Source organism: Lolium rigidum, chromosome 5 (assembly GCF_022539505.1).
Source record: "Lolium rigidum isolate FL_2022 chromosome 5, APGP_CSIRO_Lrig_0.1, whole genome shotgun sequence".
Classification (NCBI taxonomy): Eukaryota; Viridiplantae; Streptophyta; class Magnoliopsida; order Poales; family Poaceae; genus Lolium; species Lolium rigidum.
In genome coordinates, this window is record NC_061512.1 from 174,760,259 (window position 1) to 174,770,863 (window position 10,605).

The window sequence follows — 10,605 nt, forward strand, 5'->3', positions numbered from 1 at the left end:
AAAACTTGGGCCGAACAGGCGCGTGACAGTGATGGGCTCCTCACAGATGCGTTTCGTTCCGTGCCCAACTTCCCTAGCCTCCTCCACGCACCGCCTTGCACGTTTTGTTCCTATCCACTCCTCCAAGGGAAAGCCCTGCCCGTCTCGTCTCCGCGCAACCATTCCCCAAATCGCCCCTCCGCCCAATCGGGAGAATCGCAGAACCCTACCTCCCCCCCACCCATGGCTCTTGCCCGCCGCCTCCTCCCGCTCTTCCTCCGCCGCGGCGGCGCCCTCCCCCGGCCCCCATGCCCCACCCCCGCCCGCGCCCTCTCCACCGCCGCCCTCCCAGCCGACGCCCCCACCCCAACCGCCGACGAGGACGACGACGCCATCACCATCAAGGGCGTGCGCATCTCGGGCCGCCCGCTCTACATGGACATGCAGGCGACCACGCCGGTCGACCCGCGCGTCCTCGACGCCATGCTCCCCTACTACCTCTCCCAGTACGGCAACCCGCACTCCCGCACCCACCTCTACGGCTGGGAGTCGGACGCGGCCGTCGAGTCAGCCCGCGCGCGCGTCGCCGCGCTCGTCGGCGCCGACCCGCGCGAGATCTTCTTCACCTCGGGCGCCACCGAGTGCAACAACATCGCCGTCAAGGGCGTCATGCACTTCTACCGCGACCGCCGCCGCCACGTCATCACCACGCAGACGGAGCACAAGTGCGTGCTCGACTCCTGCCGCCACCTCCAGCAGGAGGGCTTCGACGTCACCTACCTGCCCGTCCGCCCCGACGGCCTCGTCGACCTCGCCCAGCTCCGCGACGCCATCCGCCCCGACACGGGCCTCGTCTCCGTCATGGCCGTCAACAACGAGATCGGCGTAGTCCAGCCGCTCGAGGAGATCGGCCGCCTCTGCCGCGAAAACGGCGTCCACTTCCACACCGACGCCGCGCAGGCCCTCGGCAAAATCCCAATCGACGTCAACCGGATGGGGATCGGCCTCATGTCCCTCTCCGCGCACAAGATCTACGGGCCCAAGGGCGTCGGCGCGCTCTACCTGCGCCGCCGCCCCCGCATCCGCGTCGAGCCGCAGATGAGCGGCGGCGGCCAGGAGCGCGGCATCCGCAGCGGGACCGTCCCGACCCCCCTCGTCGTCGGCTTCGGCGCCGCCTGCGACATCGCCTCCCGCGAGATGGACTACGACGAGAGGCGCGTCAGCGCGCTGCAGCAGCGCCTGCTCGACGGGATCCGCGCCAAGGTCGACGATGTTGTCATCAACGGCAGCATGGAGCACCGCTACTCGGGCAACCTCAACCTCTCGTTCGCGTACGTCGAGGGGGAGAGCTTGCTCATGGGTCTCAAGGAGGTGGCCGTGTCCAGCGGCAGCGCCTGCACCAGCGCCAGCCTGGAGCCGTCCTACGTGCTCCGCGCGCTTGGCGTGGACGAGGACATGGCGCACACCTCCATTCGCTTTGGCATTGGCCGCTTCACAACCGAGGCCGAGGTGGACAGGGCCACTGAGCTCACTGTGCATCAGGTGCTCAAGCTACGGGAGATGAGTCCGCTCTATGAGATGGCCAAGGCTGGCATCGACATCAAGAGCATCCAGTGGTCGCAGCACTGACACTGTCTTCCCTATGCTTATTCCCTCAAAAGACTGCTCTACATGTGCACGGATGGACACATACTGCCTAGGTATATTATGCCTTTTAGCTGTTCTCTGTTATATCCTGTTTTATTTCATAAGGGGCGATGTAATGTAACCAAGGTTGCCAGTCAACTGCTCTAGTGTAAGCATGTGCGTACCTTGTACACTATTCGAATCTGATATATCACCCACGGCAAAGTTTTGAGCATAAAACCATATGTGCAATGTTTTCTCTGTGATAAGTTAGCCAGAGTTTGTTTCCACAATTATGTTTTCTCTGATGAAGTCTCTGCAATTACTTTGAATATCTCTGATCAATAGAACATAATATTCCCAAATGAGATGTTAAGTGCAGCAGCAGAGTTGGTGGTAGATTACCATATTTTTTCTGTCATGAGATTTTGCAAATTTATGTGCTGAACTGCTGATAGAGAAATAGACAAGATGTGTCTCAGTTTCTAAAAGAAAAAATAGTCCTCAAGCTGAACGTTTTATGTTTTCTTGAGGTCTTTTTGTTTGTTTGCTTGGCAACCGATCATTGTGAACTAGAAGGGCATGTGTTGTTTGCAGCCTGATCATGTCGAGTACCATAGACCAAACTGACCTGATCATATGGCTTTGTAGGCTTGTACCCCAATTGCATTTTGCCAAGTATACAATTTCACATGCTTTTCCCTGTTCTATAGGTTGTCTGTTTTTTTCTCAACGTCCAGTGTCTCCTTGTTTCTGCTCATATACTGTTGGTACTTCCATCAGAGAATCCTAATCTTAATAACAATAGTATCATGTATTTACGCTACTTTACCGTAGGAGTTCATCTATACCAAATCCTGTAGGTATATCTGTATATGTTGTTCCCCCGTCCCTTCGGTTTGATATTGGTAAACTTGAATCATGTTTTTTGCTTATGTCATTCACCAACGCTTTGGTTCAATCAGTATCCTTCTGTCATTTTGCATCGTTGTATACTCTTCATTTAGCTAGATTTGGTGCTATTTAATTCTTGAAAATTCTAGGGTTTGCAAGGTACTTAGTTCTCATGCTCTCAGATATTATATCTGTTTAAATATAATGAGCTAATACCAAACTGACATGTTGAGCAAATAGTCTTGTCGTAGCAGTTGGTCGTGCCAATGCCATTGACAGTGGCGGTGCTACACCCCAAATGATCATGTGATGTCAATCCATTTACGCTCCTGACTACATGAATTTCTGGATAAATATGAAAAAATTTCAAGTTCGTTTTACACAAACTGTGATGTCAGTTAGACTTCACTGCATGGAGTATGGCAATAGTAAGGTTTTTCGTCAGTGGTTATAGAAGAGGTTCTCAAAGGGGGGACTCCGATTGATAGTTTCTACTTTAGAGTGCTGGGAAGAACAAGGATTTATTTCTAAGCTGCATTGGCTTAGAAAAAAGAGGGTAAGGTAATGGGTGAAGATTGAAATCTGATTAGGTTCAGTCCTCTTCGGATTGGCCAATAACTCTATCACTTACTTTAAGTCATTCCTTGGAGAACTTTCGGCTATGCACCTTAGGGGGGAGAGTATGCTATTGATACATGATCCGGTACAATTATCTAATTTATTGGACGGATGAATTATTTCAGGCATGTTTGGTACTGTGGAACATACGTGTACGCATTCTCTGACCATGCGGAAGGCATGCTTGGCAAAATGGCAGCACTTTGTCATGTTGATGGTTCAAACAGCCGAAGATAGTTAGACATGTTCTCTACCTGGAGTATGTTAAAACACAAAATAAAGATAGTTAGACATGTTCTCTACCTGGAGTATGTTAAAACACAAAATAAGGAAACCTGGTATTGTATATGCCCTAAGGCACAATTTGAATCAGTTCCAGTGATGTGTATGTATTATTGTTGCAGATATGATTTTGGTACCCCTTTCCTTTTTTTTTTGCAAGAAATTCTCTCTTTCTGTAACGTGAAAAATTATATTACTGTGTAGTTTGTTGTATTGATGATGATGATGTTGTTGTTCTTGTGATCTCCCAGTTTGATATGTTGAGTTTGTAGTGGAGTGATGTTCAACTTGCACCGGTGGTACATTTGTACTCAAGGGCTATACATCTTTCAAACCATCTCAATCAGTGCTCTGTACATCTATGTTATTCCTTTTGAAAGGACGTGATGTGCTAGTGGACAATCGGCATCAACTATAACTTGGTGCGGTGTGTAAGACATAGCTGGAAATCAAAAGGCTAAAGAATTTTGGAAGCCCAGCCACAGTGCAGTTCTATAGCAATTTCTCTCATCACTTGTGAATTTCACTCTGCGTGCAACTTAGAAACTTACATCTCGGTTCTATAGGAACTCTCAACATGAGTTTTGTCTTTGCTGTCAAAAGTTATAACTCAACAGGGGTATTTTAACAAAAATCGCTCACTCTCCCCCTCTCAGGCTCTCAAGCGTCTACAGTACCCTTGAGGGTTTCTCACCTCTGGCCGGGCTGCCGGCGACCACTCCGCCAGAATAGCTGGCCGGAGTGTGTCTCGGTATGGCGCCGGAGTAGATTAGGGTTAGGATATGTAGTTTCTTTCTGTTTCCCGGCCTCTGCCGGCGTTCTGGGCGGTTTGCCCGTAGATGGAGGCGGAGCCATGGATCCCGGCCACTGCATCCATGGTGTTTATAGGGTTGCTGCTGCCTGGTCTTTTGCTCCTGCGGCTGGAGGGAAGAGGGGTGCCGGCAACAACGCCTTCCCCAATAAATCGGTGGCTTCTGACTCTGTTCTTCCACGATCTCTCGGCGCTGGTGAAGCTCGTCTGGCCGTGGTGGCGAGGGGGAGTGCAGATCTGGTGTGGTGAAGCGGGTTTTCGTTTCTCTCCTTGCTGGCCATGGTGGTCTGAAGGAGTGGGGCCAAGATCCTCTGGTTTTGGATCTGGAAGGTGGAGGTCCTGGTCGTTGGAGCTGTTCGAGGTGGTGGAGGTCTTTGTTGTGCGCTTTCCTGGCCTGCCGTGGCGGCGAGGAGGAAAGGTGCGGCGGACCGGCTACTCTCCAAGGTTAGCATCGACGACACCTGCCTGCGTGGTGCTATGTACGTTTCGTCTTCGAGCTCAATCACGCGGATGGCCGGCTTGCCTCCGCGCTCTTCTGCCGGCATGGCGGCATCAAGTCTACCTCCTGTGTGGAGGTCCTTTCTCCAAGTGGCTGGAGCTCGACGCCAAGTTTCCACCAAGTGGTTTGTCCCCGGTGGTTCCTTGGTGTCTAGCAGCGACGGAGCTTCGTCGGATTCGGGCGTTCGAGCTTCTGCGCCCAGTTCCTCGGCGGCGACGCCTTGAGGATGCCGACGACTGGTGGCGGCGGAGCATAGAGACTTGATTGCGTTCCTTCTTTTTGTTCCAGGGTGCTCCTTGTAACTTTAGAGGGCCTTTTTCAAATTCCAGGTTTCTCAGAGCGAGAGATGCCAAAGGGCCTCTTTGTAATTTGTACCCGCCACGTGTGTGCTGAATGAAATCCCACCCTTGTTAAAAAAAAATAGGGGTATTTTAACAAAGAATTTACTAGCAAGTCTCCTTTCTGAAATGATCCGAATTGAAGTTCAAGAATTTGTCCTGCAGAAGAAAAAAAAAGGGTTCCAGAACTTTGAAATTGAGATGTGATTACAGGGATGTGACAACATATCATGTGAAAATCAAATAGCTAAAGGTAGAGACAAATTCTAACAAGAAACCAAGGACCTCCTGAGTATTACTTAGGCATTCAGCCTCATCAATTAGACATGCCAATGAAATATCAAGCCCTTGATTCCAACAAGGCTCAGAGAAAGTGGAAGTAGAATATCTGAGGTATGAACCGCTGTTCATCCAAGGCACTCGATAGCTTGATGGTAGTTGCCATTGCTAGAATGTAAAAATTAGAACACATTCGACTTAAACTACTTTACCTGAGCTATTGTTTGGCATAGAAGAACTGTTCCAGCATGTACCGGTTAATACTGGCAGACAATATATGTACCTTCATACAGAAAATACAACACAATTTTCCTTCAACTCGCTGTCATTGCTTACGACAAATACACAAGATTGCCTTTCCAGTGGTCACAGCACTGAGACTGTCTTTCCAATGGTTATTCGATGGACCTGCTTTAAATGTGCACGGATGGACACATACGTAGGTATAGGCTTTTAGCTATTCTCTGTACATCCTGTTTTATTTCATAAGGGGCAATGTAATGTAACCAAGGTTGCCAGTCACCTGCTAGTGTAAGCGTGTAACCTTGTACACTATTTGAATCTGGTATATCACCCATTGCAAAGTTTTGAGCATAAAACGGTGCTGCAATCTTTTCACGGTGATAAGTTAACAAGCATTTGTTACCAAAGTTCTGTTTTCTTCGACTTCACTGCCTTTGCTACAGGTGTTCTGGCAATAGTTAGTGTTTTTGTCAGTGGTTATGGAAGAGGTTCTCAAAAAGGGGACTCCGGTTGATAGTTTCTACTTTAGAGTGCTGGCAAGAACTAGAGTATGCTATTGCTATATACACATTCAAACCATCTCAATCAGTGCTTGCATTTTAAAACAACGCTGCACACAACGATAGATGCGGTAGTGGACAATTGGCATCAAAGGTAACGTGGTGTGGTGTCCAGACATAGCTGGAAATCAAAAGGGAACAAATTTCGGAAGCCATCCACTGTGCAGTTCTATAGAAATCTCACATCCCTTGTGAATTTCACTCTGTGCTGTCAAAAGTTGTAACTCAACATGAATTGTTCACTTCAACAAAGAATTTGCTTGCAAGTCTCCTTTCTGAAATTATCTGAATTGAAGTTCAAGAATCTGCCATTGCTCGAACGAAAACAGCAAACTTGGCCACTCACAATTTCCTCCAACTACTGTACCTGATGTATTGTTTGGCATAGCAATTCCAGCTTGTACCAGTTAATCCTGGCAATCCATATTTGTACCCTCATACAGAAAATACGAGACAATTTTCCTTCAAACCTGCTGCCATTGCTCACGAGAAATACTCAAGATTACCAGATAGTGACTAGTTAAAAGGTTAGACCTGAGCAGGTACATAACTAACAAATTACAGTTCTGCACTAGTGTTGTCATGTCTTTTCAAGAACTAAAACAAGAACTTGAAACCATGATAGCTACACGAGGAACATACATACATAGTACTGAAACTACTAAGAAGAGGATGATAAACGATGAACATGCCATTGCAAAAGGATTCAAACTCATCGATCCCATCATCATGCCTAAGTGCCTAACACACTCGGCTTCTCTTGTGAGGACCAACATTCATGGTAGTCGATTCTTCATGTGCTATCTTGAACCTATTCCGCATTTCAACCAAGAGAGACGGGTAGTTCTGCATCAAACGGAAGTACTCAGCAGATGTCGCAACTAACTTGAAATGTTCACCATTAGCTAGAAAATCAAAGCACTCAGTTTTGAGTTTGAGACAGCCATGGTCCTCTGCCAGCTCCAACATAGAGACAACATTGTCAATCATGATACCAGTGCCACATAGCCTGTCCTCACAAATCTTCTTTAGCTCCTCTACCCCATACCTATCAGCAGCAACAAGCAGATGCTGGCATTGAGCCATGGTGGAAGAAACATCATCTGTGTCAGCATTGGACAGTGAACCATGGTACATGTAATGGAGCATAGATCTGAAGGTAGAAGCCTCCATGTCTTGGATGGTGATAGAAGTCATTATGCTTTCAGCCATCGGGCAACAGAGCTCCGCTTTAAAGACGGGCGATCGGGCCGCAAGCACCAGGCGATGTGCACTGAAGCTCTCCCCGCCAACATCGAAGGAAACATCTGTAAGATCTTGATTATCCAACATCATGGCCAGCTCATGACCTAAATCCAGGAGCTGCTCCTCTACCGATGAAGCTGGAGTTCCCATGCTGGTCGGTTTTTCATGTGGTATCTTGAACCTGTTCTGCGCTTCAACCATCAGAGTCGGAAATGTCTGCATCAGTCGGAGGTACTCACCAGATGTCGCAACCATCTTGAAATTGTCACCATCGGCGAGGAAATCAAAGCACCTAGCCTTGAGTTTGTAGCACACATGGTCCTCTGCAAGCTCCAACAACGAGACCACACTGTCTATTGTGATACAGTTGGCACATAGCTTGTCCTCACAATTCTTCTTTAGCCTCTCTAACCCATACCTATCAGCAGCTACAAGTAGATGCTGGTATTCTGCTAGAGTGGAGGAAACATCTGCATTGCTAGCATCGGGCAATGAACCATGATACATGTAACGGAGCATAGATCTGAAGGTAGACGCCTCCATGTCTTGGATGGTGATAGATGTCATCTTGCTTTCAGCCATCGGGCCATAGAGCTCTGCTTTAAAGACGGGCGATCGGGCCGCGAGCACCAGGCGATGTGCACTGATGCTCTCCCCGCCAACATCGAAGGTAACATCTGTAAGATCTTGTTTATCCAACATCATGAACAGATCATGGCCTACATCCAGGATTGATGAAGCTGGAGGTGTCCAGTCGATGTCCACGGAGCACAACACCACGACGTAGTTGTCCACCACACAGTTAGCCATGACAGCGCTCGTCCATGCTACCAGACTGTAACGGCCAACCAAATAACCAGAGCAAGAGGTCTTTTGGATTTTCCCTGTCCCCACCGAAGACGCAGGCGAGCCTGTCTTATCGAGCAAAACCATGTGGGTGGACACCTTGGAAGCGGCTTCCAGAGCGGGATTACTATGCACACCGAGAAGGAACAAGATGCTGGGGGACGAACCTCGGGGAAAGCAACCTACAGCGCAACTGCATCCAGCAAGGTCGACTGTCCTGCTGCGTAGATGATGGCCAGGACGGAGCGACGAGAGTCTTACCCGGAAATGGAAGGTGCGACCGTCTCCTGTAGGGACGATTTCGCAATCAGATGAGACGTCTTCGGCCATGCTGAAGCCTCGATGCTCTGACCTCGATCGATTCGAACGGGGGAACCGGCAGCGATAGGCAAGCAGCTAGGCGGCGGGCGAAGGCGAGCTAATAGGTGTTCCCGCCCCTCTCGTTCGTGAAAAAGTAGGGTAAGAAGAGGTTTTACATGGAGCTTCGCAGGCTGCGGCTCGACGGGATTGGGGCGGAAGAGGGGGCGGCAGGAATGGTGGCGGTGGCCGGGACGACGGCCGACGGGAGAGTGGAATGCGGCTAGGCTAGGGTTGGGGGTTAAGGCGTGGGCGTGGGCCGCGTCGCTGCGTGCTGAGCTATTGACCGAAGATTTGGAATGGGCCGTGAAAACCAGAATTGTGTTTGCACAACGTAAATTTGTACTGTATTGTTATTTTTTTTTTACAAATACCTTCTCAGCAAAGTAAAATACAGGAGACCTTGACCAGCAGAGGTGGCGAAAGCATCCAAAGAAACTAGAGAAATAAAACATGATATAATTATCCACTAAAATCTATCAATTCCCAATTGCTCCTGCCAACCTTCATTTTTTGATTTCTTCCAAATGAACTTGCGCAAGACCCACAACGAAATTCTTTGGAGGGAGGCGCGGATACCATATGGTTTTCGCCCAGTTTTCCGCAAATTAACCGGACACCTTCTCTTTAATTAATAGATAAGGCAAAGCTTTTGCTTTCATTTAAAAAAATTGAACCTGCTCAGTCTGGTAGCCTTAAACTGGTTCTGAACGTTGCCATCCAAGCATTTAGTTGTTTCCAGTGGCTCCAGCAGATGAGAATTACTATAGAATCAAACTCTTTCCTCTTTTATCTTCACCTGGTTCCTCCCCTCAAATCTCCACCGAAGGGATCCCTGCATCAATGCGAAAAGGGAAAACTCTAAACCGTACCTGCTTGGAACACTAACTTTATAACTACGAATCTCAGTCTTTCATTCTATTTTCCTTCTAGTCTCCGTGGCGTTTTATTTCATAAGAGAATGTAGTTTAATAAATCAACATCTTCAAGCTTTACACTCGTCTCCTTATGAGTTCATCTAGACGAATTTGAATCGTGCTCTTGCATGTTTTCTTCGCTAATGCTTTGGGTCAGTATCCTTCTATCTTTTTGCATCAGCATTTTCTCCTCCTCTGGTTACCTTTTCTTATGGTTGTTTACTTTAAAAAAATCTAGGCATAGCAACTAGCAGGGTACTTAATTCTAATACCCCACACATTGTAACTGTCCTTAATATGAGCTACGCTAATCCTAGGACCGTCTTCAAGATTCTTCTAGGACGATACAGTTCTGTAGGAGTTTCAGAGTAAAGCATTTGGCAAAAAAAAAAAAAAAACTTATGATTTTATTCTGTATACATGGTCTGCACGAAGCACACAAGATTTTGCCTAACATGAGAAATTTAGCAAAAAATATGCTGGACTTACCTCAAGTCTACAGCTCCAGCTACACATAATGGGAATTATTTCCTTCAAACAGACTGGTCACATGTTTCTAGGAAACACAAGAGAAGTGGAATATTATAGGGGTAAAGACACTGCTATGAATCCGTGATGTTCATCCTAGGCACTGAATAGCTTGATGCCACTTGCATAACAGTCAACAAATAAGTAAGCAGCCAAACCATTTTTACCAAAATGAAACAAATAAATAAACAGCCAAACCAACCATCGCCGCCAACTGTACATAGATGAGAATTATGAGCTGTCCTGTGTACTGAGATAACTTTAGCTGTTCCCACTTGCCCCAATAATAGGCAATCTAACAATAGCATCAGATAATGCATATATGACAATATCCAATCAACCTGACTTGTGTTGCTCGACATAAATAGACAATTTGAAAGAGTGAACTAAAATGCTAGATATAAGCAGACACGGAAACATACGACAGTGTTCACACATGTGTTTACTAGAAATCCAAAGATAACTTGATACCCTGATAGAGACGCTAGACATATTTTTCTGCAACTAATAAGCACGCAGGGCATCCCAACGTAACAGCCTTGGAATTACCAAACATTTCCATATCTCCCTTCCTTCGTCATGC

At 47.6% G+C, this 10,605-nt stretch overlaps 2 protein-coding genes and 1 long non-coding RNA gene across 3 annotated transcripts; 2 read left to right on the forward strand and 1 right to left on the reverse strand.

Moving 5' to 3' along the window:
• The first annotated feature begins 222 nt into the window (after positions 1-222).
• On the forward strand, positions 223-1,642 carry LOC124655270 (cysteine desulfurase, mitochondrial-like). Its single transcript, XM_047194194.1, has one exon. The coding sequence runs from the start codon at positions 223-225 to the stop codon at positions 1,606-1,608; it is 1,386 nt and encodes a 461-aa protein (XP_047050150.1). The 3' UTR covers positions 1,609-1,642.
• Positions 1,640-3,549, forward strand: LOC124655271. Its single transcript, XR_006988615.1, has 2 exons — positions 1,640-1,679; positions 3,243-3,549. It is a non-coding gene; the product is annotated as an uncharacterized LOC124655271 (long non-coding RNA).
• Positions 3,550-6,870: 3,321 nt separating this feature from the next.
• LOC124656729 (BTB/POZ and MATH domain-containing protein 3-like) lies at positions 6,871-8,550 on the reverse strand. Its single transcript, XM_047195422.1, has 2 exons — positions 8,232-8,550; positions 6,871-8,201 (listed from the first exon to the last, which is right to left on the reverse strand). Exons 1-2 carry the CDS (start codon positions 8,548-8,550, stop codon positions 6,871-6,873), a joined length of 1,650 nt encoding a protein of 549 aa, XP_047051378.1.
• Positions 8,551-10,605: the final 2,055 nt, after the last annotated feature.

What these genes read in the sequence shown, in the direction of transcription:
- LOC124656729 (XM_047195422.1), bottom strand. Translation starts at nt 8,550, where the DNA reads ATGGCCGAAGACGTCTCATCTGATTGCGAAATCGTCCCTACAGGAGAC. An exon ending in CCAAAAGACCTCTTGCTCTG is followed by an intron (nt 8,202 to 8,231) that starts GTTATTTGGTTG and finishes ACAGTCTGGTAG; the next exon opens with CATGGACGAGCGCTGTCATG.
- LOC124655270 (XM_047194194.1), top strand. Translation starts at nt 223, where the DNA reads ATGGCTCTTGCCCGCCGCCTCCTCCCGCTCTTCCTCCGCCGCGGCGGC.